Genomic DNA, 22447 nt, shown 5'->3' with positions numbered 1-22447 from the left:
CTTTTTTTTATTTATAATGCGGCTGGAGTAAATCTAGAAGATAAATTGTAAATCCGGAAGTGTCATGTGACTCGGAAGATTCCAGGCGTAGGGGAAGTGACTGCTGCCGTCTAAATTTAGTTTCGGACGAATTGGCTGATGTTTTATAAACCGTGACAAACCTTAAAAATTTGAACTAGGAACTAAATTATTGGTTTTCGAAAATTTATATTTTTTTTATATATATATCAGATAAAAAGGGGGAGCAAAGATAAATTAATATATACGCCTGCTTATTGTAAATTGTTTCTACAATGATAAAAATAACATTATATGAGTTTCTTTAGAGTAATGGAATTTAGAAACATGATTGTTTAAAGTAAATCTTTCCGGTCAAGCATGGGTCCCCAGTCGCCTGGGTGATAGAATTCGTCCTTCCTCTCCCTTCATTTCCACTTCCACTTGTCTCGGTTGGAACTTCAAATATCAAAAATCTACGCTTAGCTTAGCACCTCTCCATATCAAATCTTCGTTCAAATCTCTTCCGTTTTGTGTGAATTTATTTCTTTGTTTGTTAGTTATAGTAGTTAGGTTAGTTTTAGTATTGTTAACTATTGTGTACCAAAATCTGAAATTGGCTCTGTTGTTTGTGGTTAATAGGACCCTTCTAGTAAACTTTAATTATGGAATTATAAACCGGGGGTAATGTTTAGAACGTTCACTGCTTTCTCTCTCTATCCTGCTGGCATGTTGTTAACATAAATGCTTGTGATAATGGAATTACCTGAAGCTTGTCCGCTCACCCTGTAACTTAAAGAAATATTTGGCAGATACGATCAGTAGTTAAAAATTTGTGCTACACAAAAGTGACACTAGAGAAGTTGCGATTTAATGAGCCATGGGCAAAGAAATGGTTAAATATATGAAGAAAGTGTGTATTTAGAGACGTGTTGCGCCTGAGATAGACAGGTTGCCCGCTCGAAGGCAGATAATATTTTATTTCTTCAGTGCGTTTATGTAGGCCCGGCCATTCTCTATCTCCACCGCTGCCACTTTCATAGGGTGTTCAGCCATTAGGAAAGCTGTTGGGTGAAAATAGTATTCAGTTTGTGAACCGAGTTAATAAGTATGCCGTAAACCTTTGTAATAGTTATTTTGTATTCCTGATGTATGTCAGCAGGCGAAAGAAATGTTACCACCCCCCCTTCCTTTCGAATGATGTAATAGTGTTTAAAAACAATTGTAAAATTTAATACTAAATTGTGACGAAATTGAGTTCAGGCAACGTAACAATTTTCTTTTTTTTTGGTCAACCCGATATAAACAGAACTTGTAATTTTGTACTATGTAATTCTAAATTTCCAAAATGCAAAAAAATGTACTTGCACTAAGAATCGGATTGACGAAACAGAGTTTATATTGTATGAAACTAAATATAACCTAAACTAAATTTTTTTTTGGAAACTTAAGAGGTGCATTAAAGTAAATGTTCTGTTCGCGTAGATATTGTCGTAAAGGTAGGTTTGGTGAAGACAAAATTTGGAATTAGGAGCATAATTTGGGACTAAATTTTCAAACCTAATTATACTTTTTTTTTTCTCCACTTGCAATGTGTTTCAGTCTTTTCCTCCCCGTGCGGGAAGGGGAGCTCTGTCATTGTAGTTTCACTTTTTTTTTCTTTCTGTTCTAACAATAAATTTAGTTTGTACTGTCCGAAGTAGTCGTCATTGTGTTATGAGATCTGAATATCCCTTAGTTATAAGCTCGATTAACAATATTGGCAAGTGGTCTTCAAAACGAAAGAATTAAACTTTATGGATATTATCAACAGTTACAGTGCTTCTCGCAGTGGTCTCAACAGGAGAAAAGATCCTGATTCCAAGTATAGTTTAATTTTATTTTTTTTATATATTTTTTTAAATCTTCCTTTCTTCATTATTGCAGATGTTATTTTATTTTTCTTTTATATTTTAAGTTTTTTTTTTCTTTTCTTCGTTGTGCAATATAATTTAAGTTACGGTTGGATAGCCTGGAGTACCTTCAGTACCCAGGAGAATATTCAACCTAGGCCAAATTCTGAGGAAAGGAAGAAAGCGAAATAAATCGTTACACTAGGAAGAAAGACAAATTGTTTCTTACCCCCCCCCCCCAAAAAAAAAGAAGAAACTAGTAGTTCAATATTCTGTTGAGTATTTTCTTTAGTTTTGTCTGTTTATTATGAGCATGAAAAAATTTCCACATTAAAAATTCAAATGATAGTTAAGTGCTAAGAGAAGTGATATATTTAGTGTTGTTGTTGGACTTGGAAGAAAAACAAATCAGTTTATTCTAAAATTTCAGTATTTCAATATTCTGTTCAGTATTTTTCGTATCAGTTGTTTGTGTCTGTATAAGGTGTATGAAGGTAAAATGAGCATAACAGCCAATATATTTTTCTTTTCTAATAGAAGTTTCAAACTAGACTGAAATGTTTAAAGTTTTATATTAAAAGCTGCAAAGATATAACAATAAATTGTTTTAATCAAAAAGTTACTTGATACTTTCAAACATAATTGAACCAACATATATTTTTAATGTGTGTGCTTATATGTTGGGTGGTTGTGCTTGTGTATGTGCTAATAGGTGGAAAGTAGTAGTGGGCCGGCGAGGGGCTATCCAAAATTATCTTTTATTGCTATGATTTGGCATGATATCATTACGTTTAAATATAATGTTTAGAAGATAATAATGTTTAAATAAGAAAACTAAGCGTACAATATAACCGACTATTCAAAATGATCTTAGTTTTAATGAAAGAAATATAGTCTTCTAGGTCTGCTTAAAATAACTGGTTTTCTTCATGACGTATAGGCTATTACTAGTAAATTACGCGTAATTTATGTAAAATACGTAACAAGTAAATTACCTTGCCAACCCTGATTGTCACATTAAAACAAAAGAGGATGTAGGTGAAAAGAAGTGCTTTATTTAACATGTTGACTGGTATTAATCCACTTCGTTGAACTTTCATTTTAATTTATGTCCATCTTCCTTGGGGGGTGTTAGTTTAGATGGCATCTTATTAATGATGATGCTAATATTCGAGAAGCAACCCTTATCACAACCCCTTAAATATTGAATGATGTCGTATATATATCTATATCTATGTATGTATGTATGTATATATAGGGGCCGCGATGGCTCAGTGGTAGAGCGTTTACCTCTGGTACATGGAGTCCTTAGTTTGATCCCATATCGCACCAAGTGATTTTGTGGTGGACAAATAGGCCAAAGGAGACGGATAATTAATGGAAGTGATTGATTAGGACATCACTGGTAGAAAAGGAATGTGAGAAGAAACTGTATATAATCTCGAGAAAACACAACATATGGATACGATGTTCACCACAAACTCGAGTAACCGTGGATCCAACAAATGCTCTACCACTGATCCACCATGCTCAATTGTTACAACTCTTGATACGGTAGTAGTATTGTTCCAATAGTTAAAATAAGAAGGCGGGCAAACTTTTTTCGTAAACGACTTTTCCTCGAGAACTTCACACTTTAGACAATTATTCAAATACCTGGATCATCTTTACTCCAATGAGGAGAAGGGAGGTGTACACACAATTAAAAAATAATAATTAAGCTTTGTTTCTTAAATATCTTGAGTTGACATACTGGAAATCACTCTTGTATACTGAATTATTACCAAGTGTCATCGGGGTGTAGAAATGTTATAATTGTAAAGCTATGGATTACATTCAATTTCGCTAACCACGTAAATTTGAATCTTACACTTAAGAGTCTGACATACTACAAATAATACAAAATTTACCATTTTTCTTTTGCTTGTTTATTCACAAGTGAAAGGAGATAATAAAATGCAACTTACCACAATCATACATAATGTTATTCTACAACAGAAAATATAAATCTGAAGAATTTTCAGTGTTTCATATTTTTTGCTATATTTTATTTTATGATGGTGATTGTATCTTCATGATTCCTTTTAGATAGCCAGTTGAGATTTTGATCAGAGTGGAGGCCTGTGTCCACCTGGAGGCCAGGAGCTGTAGCCGCACTAAGCTTCCCCTTAATCCGGCCCTGGAGTGGCCTGATTATGTTCATGGAGTGCAAGAAGATGATTGACTTATGAATATGTGTAACATGGCACAGCTGGAGTCTCATCTAATAGCCCATGAAGGATCGGGTGAGAGGCATTCATACTTTGTTGAATGTAACAAGAGCGAAAGCGGTAGAAAAAAATGAAATCTTTGAGTTTTACGTCCCACGGTTATGCCGGTTTGGCTAAAGGAGACGGTGATGATGAGAAATGAATGAAATGGTGGAATGAAGAAAGTGGGAGGAAACGGGATAAGCCCAAGAAAACCCACGCACACGGTGTTTGTTCACCACAAAGTCCACACGGCGCGAGCTGGGGTCGAACCAGGGACCCCAAGCACCGGAGGTAAACGGTCTACCACTGAGGCACTGCGCCCCCTCGAAAGCGGTAGAGATGCTGTAAAAGAGTTGGTGTATTTGGCCGTGTTATGCAACAACCAGTCAACCCACAAAATTTTAAAAAAATAAGTTTACCCTGCTGGAGGACAAGGGCATCGATCCCGGAAGGCCGAGGGGGCCCGGGCCTCCTAAAGCTCATGTGGGTCCTCTCATTGTATTTGTAAATTTACAATATTTCGCATAATTTGAATGCAATTTGTCTTAAAATCCTCATGTATGCTTTCTGCATCTGAATGTCCCTCCCCCATATTTACAGAGAAATCGGCGCCCTTGCTGGAGGGTTCAAACATATGTAAGGAACATGCTTTAAAAAATCGTGATGACGCGTTTGCGATCTGTTTGCCATCTATGAAGAGAAAAGTCAACCCACATACGGTAATATCTTCTGGGGTCGATAACTGCGGTTTCCCCAAAACTGACTCATTACGAGTTGAATGGTTGTTGCATAACACCGTCCATATGCACGGCGATAGAGTACTGGTGTTGGAATTTGTGCAGGTAGTGAGTAGGCAGTTCGCAAGACATGATATTCGAGGACCTGTAATCTGTCATAGAACTTTTGGCGAAGCGGATAAGCAGGCGATATTTCCATGAGTAAGACCAGGACGAATAAAGACCTTGTATCTATAACGTACGAGTTTTGTACTGAACTCTAGTTGGTTCCTCGTAAACCGTGCCACAAATGGATTCTTCGACAATATTAGTTTCTAAGCTGGAGGGATGAGCTTTCCAACTGGGGTGTTTATCGAAGGTAACGCCAACATATTTAACACTTTTGCAAATATAATTGTGAACCTAGGAGCGAGAGTTATAATCGCTCAAAATTTCGTGTTGAGCGATATTTGTTGTGTTTGAAGCTGAACAAAGTCAATTGAGTTTTAAATGGATTTAATTTGTTCCCATTTGAGGCCCAAGCGGACAAATTTATCAATTGCTGGTTGTAAAGTTACGTTTATACGATCTATCGACGAACGAGGTATGCGGTATGAAATTCAATTTCATTCCCATCCGAAAGTGGGCGAGCCGTAGAATAGAACGCCTTCTCTAGGGCCATGAGAAGCACAGTTCTATTCTTGTACGTAGTGGTCGAAGTGAGACGGTATGAGGTGGTATGCCATACCGCCTCTGATTTTTTAGTAATGAGGACATACCGTCTCTGTTATTTTAGTGATCAAGACAATATTTAAATAGCCGGTATGTTGAGTCAAAATCATAATAAAACATACCACCTCTGCTTTTTTTTACCACTTCGAACACTAATATATATATATAAAAATATATATAAAATTTTTAAAATGTCTGCACATTTTGTGTTACATTCCTTTGCGAACCTGTTTGCCACCAGGGGGGACAAGATGGGGCGCTCGCCCCCCCCCCCAAGAGGAAATTGTACTTAGGAATATCGAAAACCGAATAGAAGTTTTACATTAGTTACAGCAAAATTTGAAACTATATTTCAAAACGTCGCTTATACTTGTCCCCCCTTGGAAACCACAACATGGACGCCCTTGTTTGCCACTGCTTTGAGAGTCGATTGCTTTAATTTTACACCGATAGATTGAAGCACAGAAAGAAATCTTTATGGAAGTGTGACTTCTGCGCCATCTCTTATCTCGAGTCTCAACTATGTGCAGCAGAGAATATGAAGATATCCTGCTACTGCTTGATAACTGCTTGTTTACTCATTTTGAATTTAGAATCGACGTTCTGTTCAGATAAAAACGGTATAGATTAACAAATTAAACTTTCTCGTTCCAATTTCTTAAAATTAATCATATTGTGCTGCAATTATTAAAGAACGATTTTGTTGTGAAATATACGAACAAAATTATAAGGCCCTTTCGGCAAACTTCGCTATGAAAACACTCAAAATCAGGGGTAAAAGTGAGGGAATGGGGAGCGCTATTCCCCCACGTTCCAAAATTTTCTATGGAGTTCCTAAAAATTACAATAGACATAGATAGGCACAGAAGACGGCATGAGTCATGCGTAGTGTTGAATTCATACTTTTGTACAAAGGGGCAAAAAAATTAAGGGGGGGAGCTCTTCTAGACTGCAATAGAGCAGCAGAAATTTGTCAGAACAAAACTCGCCACTCGTTATTATCTGGTCGGTTGCAAATAATCAGTGTCATTTTTCCGTAACTAACGTTGTAAAGCGTTAGTGTGCGTTTGTATCTAATTTCGAAGTTTTTCTTCCACTGCGACTTTATACGAGAACGCGGTTTGTTAATTGGAACAATTAGCTTGAACTAATTTTCTTTTTTTTTTTTTTAAAGAAAAAAAGTCTGCTTTTAAGACACTTTTATGTCCGAAAAAAAAGAACTGAAAAAAAAGCAAATATTTCAATGCATCTGTATAGATATTTTAGGGGGGGACCAAGGGCACCGATTTCTCTGTAAATTTTGGGGTGCATTCAGATGCAGAAGGTATATATACATGAGGATTTTAAGACAAATTGCACTCAAATTATGCCAAATATTGTATATTCATAAATACAATACGTTGCCCACATGAGCTTTGGAGGGGCCCGGCCCCCCAGGATCGGCGCCCTTGGGCGGTCGCATCTAGGGGCTCAGTCCCCGCTTGAACATGCCTGAATTCAACACTACTCATTCGTCTCCCTACCTTTTCAGATCCACTTTTACCCTTGCTCAAAATCACATGAAATCTCTCAGTTTAACTTCCTTCGATTATGCCCTTTTATTCTAAGGGAGATTGACGATTAAGGCAAGTGAATGATGATTTAAGAAATGGTGGAATGATAATGTGAGAGGAAACGGGAGTACCCCAAGAAAACCCGGACACATTGTTCCCTACCACAAACTTACTGACCAGGGATCGAGCGAGGGACCAAGAAAACATTTAAAATTGAACTACCCGTTGTAGATTTTTATCTTAAGGTTGGTTTAAAGGGACAAGTTTTGCCGATAGATGTCATTACAGTCTTCGTATTTCTCTATTTTTTATCTTTCACGAAAATTCACGATTTCTCTTACAAATTTCAACCTACAGACTTCAAATTTTTAGAAAAGGAACTTCATAATCTATGGAAGGCAATAATCCGTGCCGATTCTTCATTTAGAATTTTCTTCATTGTTGAAATGGCTTGACTGTTGAAATGGCTTGATTGTTGAAATGGATATCCAAACCTTTAACAATAGGACTGTTTTAACAATGCAGAAAAGTCTAAATAAAAAATCGTCACGGATTGTTCCCTTTAATAGGTTATGAAGTTCCTTCTCTAAAAATTTGAAGTCTGTAAGTTGAAATTTATAAAAGAAATTGTAAATTTTCGTGAAAAGTAAAAAATACATGGGAGACATACGAAGACTGTAGTGACAAAACTTGTCCCTTTACACTAACCTTAAGAAATGACCTACGTTATATGTTAAGGTTATTGCTGAAATATGGACATTTATAAAACAAGGACAAAATCATATTAGTCGTATTTCATAAGTCTGTAAAAAAAAAAAAAAAAAAAAAAAAAAAAAAAAAAAAAAAAACTCAGCCCCGACAGTAAACTACCACTTGTGGGATATTTTGGAATATTTTTATAGATATTTTCGGATATTTTCATGGAAGTGATGTATACGCAAAATTATAAAAAAATATTAATGGAACACGAACAAAATTGAGGAAGTCGTTTCTGTGAAAATGGTCTCAAAAGAAATTCATTCCATAGAGTAAACTCTCTCTTGTGATATTTTTGGTAAGAAGCAATTTATGGAGTTATTAATGAGATATTTATTTATGAACTTTCAAGAAAATTGCCTGAGTCCTTTTTGAGAAAGTCAATTGAAAAAATAAATAATAAACCTCAATCCAACATTAAACAGGAGAGAACACTCGTGTATATTTTCAGGCAAAATAAGTTATGCCTTTTTTTTACTTTGTTAATAATATATTATATTTATGAAGTATGAACGAAGTCCAAACAATTGTTTTTGAGAGGAAAACGTTCAAAAACACTTCACCCCAAAGAAAAAACTGCCTTTAGTAGTTGTTTTTCGGAACAATTGAGTTAGGGCTATGCCATGTTGTCAAGTTATCCAAAAAAATATTTACTCTCTGTTTATGGAATATGAACAAAAACACCTGAGCAATTTTTGAGAAAATTGGCTGAGAAAAAAATCACCTCCAAGAAATATATATATATATATATATATATATATATTAAAATACTAAGTGTATATGTTTGTGGTCAAGAAAAGTTTATATGTTTGTGATCAATCCTGTCGACAGTGAGTTCTCGGCAACCATAGGCTGTAGAAAGATGTCGTTCTCACTGGTTGATTGCAAATTTTGTGTAGATTGTTCAGTCTTAATTGAATATTTAAAAAAAAACAGATGGTCGTTATTTCTTTATTACATTTTGTTAGGAGTACAATGGAAGTGTTGAAATCTTAAAAAAGAAAGCATCATATCCTACCAGTTATACATTCCAACACAACACATGTGTGTACATGGGTTGTATATCTCTCATACGTTGGTTTCATTGCCAAATGATAATGAAAAACAAAGGATAACCATTTCTCCAGTCCAAGATGAATTTTGCTTGGAGTGTTTTGCCCAATAAACACCATATATCATTGACAATATAATTAATTGTGTGTGTGTAATGTATTTGCTTACTACATATTGCATGCAAGAAGAAAGAAAAACACTTATCATACATGAATTAGAAACTTCAACCGGAAGTTGGCTCAAATTTTGCAAGCGGTGCGGGATATTGAAAAAAATAATCAAAAAATTTTCCTTTAATGATACCCCTTGCCGATTTCTATGAACACGTCCGCGTCCTTCACTTATCTATAAAGGGACATGTACAGATGCTGTGAGGAATGTCAAGGAGATTCATGCTCATATGTGAATAACGTACTATGTAGACAGCGCAGGTTCAGCTAGTACAAAGTAAATTTTTCAGGTCAAAGGAGTTGTTATTTTTTTAAGATTATTAATGAAATGCTTACTTATGAAATATGTACAAAGTCGTCTGAGTTGTTTTAGCGAAAATCGAGAAAACAATTCACCCCAAGATTAAATTACTTTACTTAGATCTTTCCACGATAAATGAGTTATGCCATATTGTCAGATTATTAATAAAGTACGTATTTATTCAAGAACAAAATTTCCTATTATCATTTTTGAGAAACTCGTCCGGGAAAAACTCAGCCCCAAGAGTATGCGGAAGCTAAGTATTGTGAATATGATAATGAAAGAAATGATTTTATACAATATTGAAAATTTCTTAACAAGACATCTTTATCTTTACTATATATAAAACTACATGAACTGACATAAATTAAAGGGGTGCATCCGGTTGAAGTGGAAAGTTGAAATTTGGCATGACTGTAGCTTTCCGGGACCAATTGACAGGAAAATTGCCAAAAGTGAATATTTTAATTTTTTAGGGGGTTTAAAGAGCAGACAAAGAAATTCTCTCGTTATTTAAACGGGCCTTTTTTGGACCTATAATCTCATGTTTTAAGTACAGTACTTGGAACTGGAATACAACTTGAAATTCGGTATGCTTGTAAGTTTTCGTTATCTTTACCTAAGTAAATCAGTAAAAATAAAAATTTTCAGGTTTAGAATAGTTTTATAGGGAACTGAAAATCTTTCCCATGTTATTCATATGGGAAGTCTTCTATACCCCAAAATGTTTAGGCACTTCCGGAAGGGTTAAAATGATGAAATTTGGCATGATTATAGCCCTCCGGGACTAACCTATTGCCAAAAGTTAATATTTTTAATTTTCAAGGGGTCTAAAGGGAGATGAAATTCCCATGCTATTTAAATGCGCGTTTTCTTAGGATACAAAATGTTATCTTTTTAGATAGTTGAAATAGGAAAACAAACTTAAGTTCGGTAGAATTGTAGGTTTAAGAGATGCGAGGTCGTAGGCCGAGCAAAGGCGTGGGTTTGGGGGCGGAGAGCCCAGCTAACCAAATTCTAGTTTATGTATAAAACTTGAATAATATTTTCTGAGTCGTTCTTCACAAAATCATCTAAGAAAAACTTATCTACAAGAGTAAAGTACCGTTTGTGGATTTTAAATAATAAAAAAATGTACCATATTGTAGATTTCTTAATGGAATATTTATGAAATATGAAGATAATTACCTTAGTTGTATATGAGAAAATCATCCGAAAAATACTTCCCCGAAGAATAAATTACCTGTTCTGTGTTTTTTCCAGAGTAACGGCTTACACAACAATATAGGGCTGTTAATAAACTTAAACAAACCAACGGATACTTGATACTAGATTTGAAGAAGAAATCAGAATAATGTTGCAGTTCAGCAAAAAGAAAAAAAAAAAACAAATACTTCCCAACATGTACCAACGAGGTAAAAACAAAAATCGACCAAAATTAGGGTAGATAATACCCTTCATATGTTATTTCAACTGTATGTCGAACACTTATGCAGATTAGAATAACTCCAGAATCAAAGATGTGAAATATAATTATCGATCTGAATAAATTGTTATTGATGTGTGTAAATTCTCATGCTTAATTTTCGAAACAATCGACAAAAAATAACTAATTTTTTAAACTGTATGCTATACAATAATAACGCAACATCTTAAGGTCAAACTTATGCTGAAACACACTATTTTTGAATCAAAAGATCCAATATATTTCAATCAAAAATTTCCTTGTACGCCTTACATCTGGAGAACTACATATAGTGTAGAAAACGCAAACTATTACTTAACTCAGTTTGGTATGCTTATTCCGTAGAAAATACAAAAACTCGATTTAGAGGTCGTTCAAAAATTTTGTGATCTCTGATCCAATTGGCCCTAAATATCCAGTGTATTTCAATCAAAAATTTTCTTGTAAGCTTTATATCCAGAGAACTTTATATGTGGCGCTCAGAGGTAAACTATGCCAAGTCACTTTTTGGCCGAAATTGAATTATCATATTTTTCTTTACTTACATTAGTACGAGGGACACCAGGAAAGTTTTGAGATGTGGACAACTGCAACGCAGCAAGTGAACACTTTTCCCGTCAATAATAATAATAATAATAAAACAACGACGCAATTCAACAAAATATTGTCTTGCAAACACATTTTTTCTCTTTCCTGTGAAATTAATTTTTTATTACTTATATTACTTTACTTCTCAGCCCCAGATATAGTGTAACCAAACCAAAACTATCACTTAACTCAGTATGGTATGCTTATTCCGTAGAAATTACGAAAACTCGATTTACGGACCGTTCAAAAATGTTGTGGCCCCTGATTCAAAAACTAATTATTGGCCAAGACCGCAATCTTTTGATCAGTTTTTTTTTTTTGTTTGCTTTTTTGTTAAGCTTTCAATTTTGACACTTGTAAGATGATGGTAGACGGTTGAAAAAAATGAAATCTTCAAGTTTTACTTCCCACGGTTAGTATGCCGGCTAGGCTAAAGGAGACGGTGATGAATTAGAAATGAATGAAATGGTGGAATGAAGAAAGTAGGAGGAAACGAGAGAACCATGAGCAAACCCATGCACACGATGTTTGTTAATCATAAAGTTGACTTGACGCGAGCTGAGATCGAACCAAGGACACTATATATCAGCGGTGAACACTCTACCATTGAGCCACCGTGGCCTGATAGTAGACGGATATGGTTAATAAGATATAGACCTAAATAAAGATAAATTCTTAAATATTAATTGTTCTTTAATTACAAGAACATTTGGCAATGAGATGAGACATAGATTGTCACTCAATAGATTACATCGAACAAAGAAAAATAAGGTACTTCAGGATAAATTTTTATGCGTAATTGTAGCGAAAAATGGATATTTGTGACACTAAAATGTATGTCTTTTTTTTTTTTTTTTTTTTTTTTTTGTTAATCTCATAATCTTAGGTTAGAAATCTCTCGATTGGTTTGATTCAGCTTTGCACCTTTCCTTACTGTGAGCCAGATTTCTAATTTGTCTGTAGCTTTTCTTCTCTACATCTGCTATTCTCTACATTCATATACAGGGTGTTTCAAAACAACACCGACAACGTTTAGGAGGTAATTCCTGACACAAAGATAAGGCAAAAAGTATAGATCAATTTGGGTGCACAAATGCTTCCTTTCGGAGTTACAGGCTGTCGAAAAAATGTATTTTTGGGTAGGGTACATATTAGTTCCTAAGTAAAGTCTTGACCCGACTACGGTAGGTCCCATAGTGTTGGAGCTTTGGACCTTTAAAGTTCATTTTTTCATGTCTTCGGCAGTTTATAACTCCGAAAGGAAGTATTTGTGCATGTTGGTCTTTACTTTTGGTCTTATCTTGGTGTCAGGAATCACCTCCCAAACTTTGTCGGTGTTGTTTTGAAGCACCTTCTATTTCAATAGCGGTCTTCTATTTTTTTTTTTCCTTCTGCAGTTCCCTCCATAGCTACTAACGAGATTCCTCCATGTCTCATAATGTGTCCAATCATCCTATTTCGTCTTTTAGAAATATTCTTCATAATACATCTTTGTTCTTCTACCATTTCTAATATTCTGTCATGTGATACCTTGTTGTCCATCTAATTTTCATCTTTCTCCCGTAACACAACATTTCAAACAATTCTGTTCTCCGCTTTTCCATCATCTTCTAGTGTCCATGTCTCATTTCTATAACAATTTTTATTCTGCCTTATCATGTTGCTCATTTATTTATGTACTGTTTCTATAAACAAAATAGCAGGAGACAGTGGTTAGAGCGTTGGACTCACGTTCGTGTGGTCCAGGGTTCGATTTCCGGTCGATACTTCCATCCAGAGTAGTGAGGCTAACTGGGGAGTCATATGAATAAAATACGTGTACAGCCACTAGATCTAAAAGAAACTCCTGATACGACTGTTAAAGACAGGTCAGCGTGCTAACTACGTGTGTTAGTGATAGGCTGGACGTAGTTCAATCGGTCGCTAACAGATGGCATTGGTGCTGCTCAGGCTCACAAAAGGCTGTCAAGGCCAAGTGGTTTGGTTTTAGCTCTATAAACACACAGTTGAGCTGCGTATTGTATGTATTGTTATTTATGGGTCCTCGGATAGCGTAATCGCTAACGCTCTTGCCTTTGGGCGGTCCCGAGATTGATTCCCCGTCGGGACACTCGGTCGAAAAATTGTAGAAACTTTTCAGACCAGCCATCTTGAGTGAGGTTTTTTTGGGTTTTCTTCATTGACATCTGGCAAATGCCGGGATGGTACCTAACATACAGGTCCCAGGCCACTTAATTCCTTCTCCAATCTTTTCTTCCTTCCCTTTCCCCAGATAGTGTAATGGCTGAGGTACGTCATCCTTCATACGTGATGCGCTAACATGGCTGTAGATGCCGAAAGCCCAGGAATCTAAATTCTAAGTCCTAAGTATTGTTATTTATCTTTTTTCTAACGATGACATATCACACATTTTTTAAAAGGGATTTCTTAAAATTACACGTTCAGGGAGCACTACTGAGACAGAGAAGTTGCAGTAGGTGAATGGTGGTCTCTTATAACCCTTCAAATTACCACGAGAATTACGCATTTCTAATAAATAACATTTTGTAATTATATCCTCAGCTTTAGAAAGAAAGTCGGATATCATCAGGCATGTTATTCCATTTTTAAAATTATAATTAAGTTGTTTAGTTATAAATTTTGTTATTTTTAAATTTAACTGATTAAAATTTCCATAGGTTAAGATTTAATTTCAAATCGCTAAAATCGTAACGATTAAAAACTTAATCATTAATTTTTTCTTAAAAAAAAACAATGTGAAGAGTATATTCTGCAAGGGCATAATGTTATGATACATACTATTTCCTATTTCTACATTTTAATATCTTTATATAAACAATTACTTTTCATAATAATAATTTGTTCACGTTGTTTACTTTATCTACTATAGTTCGCAATAACTTTCTTAACTCAAGACTAGTGATAGACAGTGGAAATATTCCCGGTGGGAATATTCCCGGTTTTTCCCCTGACATATAAATTCCCGGGAATTAATTTATTTCCATTTCTTTACTTTACTTTCCAAATTAGAAGAACTACATGACTAAGTACTTTATTCTCATTTATAAGTTATACATTCATTTCATTTATATGTATTATACTTCTAGGTTTTAAATGATTTGGAGGTTAAAACAATAAAAATCGCTGACTGATCTTTTAAGTTCCATTTCCATTTGCACTAAAAAGTAGCGGAGTACTAATTTACAAATGATAAAAAGGAACCAGTCTGTAATGTCGAAATTATGTAGAAATAGAGATGAAGTACTATCAATACACCCCAAACTACCGTTAGTAATAGACGTCGATTAATCTGCTGTCTCTGACACGAATTTCTGAATAGGTACTGGAACTGCTCTTACATGTGAACTAACCCATGAAATTTCGAGAAATGGGTAGGAAGAAAGGTCGTGTGTGGCAATGTTACGTGCAAAATTGTAAAGGTAACTTAATATCTTGTAATTATTGTAGACATAAATATGTATGCGCAAATGTTGACAAAATGGTGAGACATGTATTCTCTGGCAGTTACCCAACCTAATTTGTTTATAACATTTAAAATTTAATGTTTATAATATCAATAGTAGAGTCAAGATTAGAAAATCCACTTGCATATAACTTTAAACTGTTTAGCCTATACCAAAAGATTTTTTCCAACATAAGCCTATTTACTCCCATAAAATATATATTGATGCGTACTCTCTAAATATAATAAAATAACATAATACTATTCAGAATATACACTTTAATGAATCATCTAGAGACAACAGTAATAAATATACTGTGATAAGAAAATGAATTCAACCTTGAAATCATAATATAGTAATATAATGCAATTTCCTTTGTATTTGTACATAAATTCTCGGAATATTCCCATTTTGGGGAATCTTCCCTGAAATATTCCCAGGGAATATTCCCGAAAAATATCTTCCCGGGAATTTGCCCATCACTACTCAAGACCTTACATAAAAAGAGAAAATTTTAATTAATTAATTTGAATATAGTTTTAATTGTAACCGCTACTTTCATTACCAACAGTTTTTAATTACATCATTTTCCATTTTCGTTAATTTATCCAACTATACATATGCTACTCCATCAATATCAAATACTTGGTTTGCTTATCACAAACACCTTGCCACCCAATTCCCCTGATAATTGGAATTTTACTGTATTTTCAAAATTCTTTCCCATCTGCTTTCAAGAGTTGGTTGGTTTGTTTCACAGGAGTTTATTGTCCTTTTCAACACAAAGGATACATGGGACGTAGAGTTGCACCTTAACGTCTGATTCGAACCACACGAGCTCCCACCGGGAATACAACTCGAGTTTCTCGTACCAGGGACGAGTGCCAACCATAATCTATTTGCATTGAACCAAACATACACAATCTTAAGTTAAAAATCAATGGTTGGTCGCCTCAAGCACTTCATAATTTTATACGTATCAGGAAATTTAAGAGGCTTAATCACTGCGAAAATAAAATACCGCTAATTTTACAGTAATTATGTAATATCTTCGGGAGCAACAGGATTGCGCACACTATAGATCCCGAATTGCGCACAAATCTCTGTTGGTCTTTCTGAACACAGATTTTTGCCCAACGTTGCCACAATGGTAGATTTAAAATCTGTGCGCAAAGAAAATTTTCCTTCAAACTAGGATAGAAACAGAAATTAGAAATAAAATTCATATTATATTGAGGATTAACTAAATATAATTTGGTCAGTAGATACAAGAATTCATGATACCTCCAAATTTACAATCCAAATGTTAAAATTTTCTTGTCTCATAATCTGTATCTTCGGAGTTCCAGTACCTATTTTTAGGTACTAAAGTAGCGTCTTCATTATTCGATTAAAAAAGAACCAATAAAGCTTTTTACTTTTTTTCAAGTCTAGAGGCACTGTAGAACACGTTACGTATGGTTTCACGCCTTCCTGCGTCGAGAATAGGAGGTGATGATATCATAACTTTAAAAAAATATTTTTGTTAGGCCTATTTTCATTTTTTGGCGGCCTTACTTTCGCACCTAGAAGATTGGAATTTTTGCACAAACATTCAGTCCACCGAGTACTATTTATTAGATTTTTTCGGATCTCTGCGTTAGGTGGATCCAGGGGGGGAAAGGTAAATAAAAGGGATTTTGTGGTTTAAAAAATCCCTTTTTTCGCGATTTTCCCGCTTGAGATACATGATGGAGACATGTGAAGGGTCCCTTTGAAAGGCAGTTTCATTCTGAAGATATTAAAGGGCGAACTATGATTCTAGGATAAATAGGGATGTCTCAGGAAATGTTCTGTCTGAGATCAAGATATTTTACAGTAATCTGGGGCATTGGGGGGATTATTGATATTTTTTCCGCCCTGACTGTTCAAGATAAAAGCTTGAAATTTTGTACAGGCATTTAGTACACCCCTTAGTGTTTTCCAGTTGAGTTTTAGGTCTCTGCATTAACACAGTGGGGATCCAGAGGGGCTCAAATAAAAAGAAGGAAATATTTTCAAAGAAAAATCCCGATTTCTCTCAAAATCTCCCGCCTCAGGGACATGATAAGGAGATGTAAATGGTACCATTTGAAAGGTTGCTCTATTGTATAAAGAAAATGAGGTATGAACCATGATCCTATGATAAATAGGGATGATCCTGTAACCGCTTGACTGAAAGTCTCTAATTTACCTTAAAAAGCCGGAATCTATAAGGGTTAAGCATTTCATACTGCTTCAATATAATGTTATGTTTCTTTAACTCTTCCTTTTTTGTGTATTGATATATACTTTCGCAATGGATCTTAATTTCAATTTTGTTTCTGATTGTATCTTCAACAAAGAAGAGATCACCTGATAAATATCTGGACCAAGTAAATAGAATTATTAATTGTAATGTTTGTGAAATGTTTCCGCCCTATTTTCGTTCGAGGAGCTACTGAGGGTTCTGAAGCCCATATTCTAGATGTAAACCTAAATAAAACAAAGCAAACATTTATGATGACATTCTGAATGTTACTACTACTACTACTACTACTACTACTACTACTACTACGACTACTACTACTACTACTACTACTACTACTACTACTACTAATAATAATAATAATAATAATAATAATAATAATAATAATATAGTATAAATACTTCACACTACTAGCCAAGTTTTATGGAAAAATTGAAAATTGAAAAAGTGAATAATTTTCTCCATTGTCGTAAAGTTTTGCTTTGGTAAATTTATTGAGGTCTGTCGTTAACGTCTGGTCATATGATAGGATATCTACTTGTTACAATAATATGTGCGATACAATAAACTTAGATTACAATACTATTAGTATAATACAACGATGTGAGTAAACTACTTCCTCATACTAATTACACTGCATTCCAATATAACCCTCGCAAAATTACACAATTTACTTATTAATAATATGGAATCTGTCAATATATATATCTTAAATAACCTTCCTAAATCTAGTTAGACTATATAATTGGAAACAGTATGATGTAGCTACCTGCTAGTTTTATTACATACACTACGACTATGCACAGTAAATGCTATCATTGTTCATACCTAATGTTACTCGCACAAGTTAGGACGATAATCTTAGCTTCGTTATTTATAAATAGTAACTTTTCTCCATCATAACTGAACTCAACTTCTTTTTCAATCATTTACTGAAGCAGCCTCTGTAATATTTCTAGGAAGAACTGGTAAGAGGTTTTTTTTTTTTCCGAATACAGTTTGTAGCTTCTCTATCCTTATATGTAAATTCCCTGTATTTTCTAAATTAGCTCAATCCTAGTAATTTTATTCGGCCCTTGGTTCGTGTATTTCGCTGCTCTTTTCTTACAGATTTACATAACAAAAGATAAAATATTTTCCATCTGACAACATTGCTTAATTTTTCTGTGCGTAATCCTGTACATAATGACAGCTTGTCAATGACTTATCAGATAAAACTGATAAAACTGGAAAAATGTGCGCAATCTCATTGCAGCCATATCTTCAAATAGATAAAAGATAATTGAGATGTGGAGGAAGAGCGCCCTCTATAATATTATTTTACATGAGATACCATAATCACGAGCCACCTAGTAATTTTCCATTTGCAGCCATTTAGAAACGCGAAAATAAATGCCGATTTTCAAAATGACTGGAAACGGAAAGCAGATAATTGAGTCGTGATAACGGTATCTCACATAAAAGAATATTGTCTGGGGCGCTCTTGTTCCACATTTCGATTATCTTTTATCTATTTGAAGATTTCACCTATTTACTGTAAAATTGGCGGTATTTTATTTTTTGACATGATGGGGCCTCTTAATTCTTTCTATTGGTGCAAACGGCAACGAAAATCAGTTGCTCATAAACAAAATTAATTTTATTTCTATCTTCAAAATGGATAAAGTACTTTAAGAATAACTTTAGTAGAAGAATTTGGTTTCTTCCTAGTTATATTAAAAACTACTCAAATTGATTCATTCAGAAAAATAGCGATTTTTCCTGTCTTCTGTAGCATTAAAAAAAAAAATATTTGTTAAACTACTTTCCTTTGTAATTTGAAGTTCCAGTTAACCTTTCCAACATTAATCACCACGGGTGTATAAAACATAATTTAGAGCAGTGGTTCTCAACCAAGGGCGCCCATGTTGTGGTTTCCAAGGGGGGGCAAGTACAAGCGACGTTTCAAATATAATTTCAAATTTTGCTGTAACTAAAGTAAAAATTCTATTGGGTTCTCGATATTCCCAAGTACAATTTCCTCTTAGGGGGGCGACGCCCCAGCTCACTCCCCTGATGGGCACCTTTGTTCTCAACCGATGTGTCATCACACACTGGTGTGTCACGCGATTCCCTAAGGTGTGTAATAAAATTTTACTACTTAAAACTCATGAGGAATTTAATAATAATTAGTTAAAATCGAGACGGACTATACCAGTCACCTCCAGCGGTAGCAATACTACTCAGTGCTGCATAGAGTCATTATAAAAACTAATAGGTTTCACTAGGATAATAATAATAATAATAATAATAATAATAATAATAATAATAATAATAATAATAATAATAATAATAATAATAATAATAATAATAATGATAATAATAATAATAAGTGTGTCGCGATGCTCTGGATGCTCAGTAACGTGTGTCATCAGTTAAAGAAGGTTGAGAACCACTGATCTAGAGGGTGATTTGAAATAAATGAAATATTTGAGTTTTACGTCCCACGGTTATGCCGGTTAGGCTAAAGGAGACGGTGATAATGAGAAATGAATGAAATGGTGGAATGAAGAAAGTGGGAGGAAACGGGAGAACCCCGAGAAAACCCACGCACACGGTGTTTGTAGAGGGTGATTTGAATTCCATGAACTCTCATTGAGAATTCCACGCACCAAACAATAATGTTTGCTTACAAGGGAGCTAACGGTTTCTTCACTTCACATCTAGGGTTTTCTTGTTATTAATTATACCCTTTTCCAGTTTAAAAGGAAATCTAATTGTACTAACTTATGTATATACCCTTGAAAATACTAATGTTTGTACCAAACTTTGCTACACGTAATATTGAGGCTTTCCGAGGTTCTGGGTTTAGAACCCGACCGAAAAAAATATGTATCACAAAATCAAAACTTCCTGGCGTTGCAGTCCTCAAAGAACTATTTTTTTTTTTTAGTTGTGTGATGTGTGGCCAACAGATAGGGTTACCATATGGCAGACCTCATTAAAAAAATGTAGCCCTATACATTACTCGACACATATCTTAAGTGCATAATGAGAGCATACAATTTATATAACTACACTTTTGTAATACCGATTATGGAAATATTAAGTTTCTCTCCTTCGCACTTGCAGCAGGATATGTTATTTGCATGAAAATTGAACATTACAACAATAATAATATTATTTTTAAAAATATATGTATATATATTATGAATCTTTAATTTAAAACAATTGTTTGAATCCCTCAAAACAAGGGGATGTTTCCTCATTTTCTTTAAAAAAAACTCGCCATTTTTAGGGTCCAAATAAGGAGACTTCTGGTAACCTTATCAGCACATCAATTCGCATCGTAGTTTTTTCTGACATTCTAGATCAGAATTGGACACGTCTTAATTTAAATAGCTCTCCAATTGTTTCACTATGTTGGGCCAAAAAAAAAAAAAACTGACACCACTGGGAATCGAATCTGAGACAAGGGCCGGTCCTAGGAAAATTTGCCGCCCAGTGCAATGCCATCATTTGACGCCCCCTTCCTCCAGAAAGAACAAATCTTAAGAGCAACACCGTGTGCGTGGGTTTTCTCGGGGTTCTCCCATTTTTTTCATTCCACCATTTCATTCATTTCTCATCATCACCATGTCCTTTAGTCCACACGGCATAACCGTGAGACGTGACAAGTTCTTTTTATTTTTTCATTTCCAATTTTAAAAGCTACGATTTTAAGTATTCTACTCCAACATGAACAACGACGAGGAGGGAAAAAGCACCCGCACTCAGAAAGGCCTAAATACCACAAAACAATATCGTTGTGTCTAATTTTGTCTTTAAATATTATGTTAGTGAAAAATAAAGCAATCACACCTGCAGAGGAAAGTTAGTATTTATCTTTATATAATTCAATATAGAGCTTCAATCTCAATATGTCAGTTTGAAATTCCAGTGCAACTAGCTCTTTTATCATTATTTCTTGGTTTGCCTTCAAATCTGTTGTTTAAAAATCTTGTTTCCACATTCAATAATAAAAAAAAACTTGTTTGTAATAAAGACAACACCAGTTTTCATGTCAAAACTGTGATTACTAACTAAATGGAACAGATGTTCGCTACTGTTTGAGAACTGAGTTCTTCTATTTGGCATCAATCATTTCATGCTGATTTGTTTGACCATTTGCTTTAGCACGGTTCATGTGACCTTAGACTAATGCGACCTAAACATGATTTATGAATGTAGTATTCAAATAGAAGGTCAGCTTAGTAAATTTACCTACCATCATCATGAAGTCTGTTTCCAACAAGAAATAGTTATTTTAAAAAATATAGTTATGACAGATTTTGTCATCCCTCGAAACTTGTCGCACCGTGCAAATGCACGTGTGCACATGTGGTTCAGCCGGCCCTGTCTGAGACTGTATATTACTAACCATTCACAAACACAAAAAGCACACCCATGTATAATGTAAATTATAATACAATATAAATTTCTAAAATCCCAAATTCTATTCAGTGTTGTTATTCCTTACATGTCTGTTCCTGATATCAGTATGAATTTCTTACCTGATGCAAAATGCTTGATGCTATCAGTAAAGCGGCCAAAAACCATTTCATTGTACTTTTTTTTTCTAAAAAATTGATATTGCTATTCGAAGATGATCATTCGAGATGCCCGGCCGCTATTGATCGTCTTTAAAACTCACACAGGATCAAGACTTTGTGTGACGTATTTGTAGTGCCGGTTCGATTAGAGAAAACAAATGAGATTCAAAAATTTAATAATTAACAACAACACTGCACACAAACGCCTTTTTGAAAGAAGAAGAAGAAGATAGAAAAGTAAAAAAAAAAGAGAAAAGAATCAATAGATATCATTTAAAAACATGTACCATTGTCTCATCACCCAGGCTATAATACAGTCTCTATAAAGAGGTAATTACTAATTTTAGTACCGAATATCGTATAACTTAGTGAGCTGTGACAATAGTCAGTTAAGTGTAAATTATATTTTCACATTTCACATTTTTAGTTTCCTCCTTTTCAAAATTGTAGTTTTATGACCTCTTCTTAAAAAAAAAATGATGTTTGAATGGCAGAATTATAGCACATTATTTCACTTCAATCGAGCAGACCTTCATTCATGAAGCGAATTCTTTCTTCCTTCTTCTTCTGATGGGAAAAGGGCCAACTTGTAAACTAGAAACAAGAGTCATTGTATTGAAAGAGAGCTTTATTGTTCTAGCATACGGAAATTAACATGTCGCAATGAACTA

The 22447-nt window shown here is 34.4% G+C and overlaps 1 protein-coding gene across 1 annotated transcript in view; it reads right to left on the bottom strand.

Annotated features, from left to right (window-relative positions):
• Positions 1–21857, bottom strand: part of LOC145692858 (uncharacterized) — a 38914-nt gene extending 17057 nt beyond the window's left edge. The window contains exon 1 of the mRNA XM_081768382.1: positions 21738–21857. Coding sequence (XP_081624508.1) covers positions 21738–21788 — 51 coding nt within the window. The 5' untranslated portion in view covers positions 21789–21857. The remainder of the gene's footprint in view (positions 1–21737) is intronic.
• Between the last annotated feature and the right edge of the window lie 590 nt (positions 21858–22447).

Source organism: Thermobia domestica, chromosome 8, assembly GCF_964235325.1.
Source record: "Thermobia domestica chromosome 8, izTheDome1.hap1.1, whole genome shotgun sequence".
In the NCBI taxonomy this organism is placed as follows: Eukaryota; Metazoa; Arthropoda; class Insecta; order Zygentoma; family Lepismatidae; genus Thermobia; species Thermobia domestica.
This window is presented reverse-complemented; position numbering and strand designations above follow the sequence as displayed.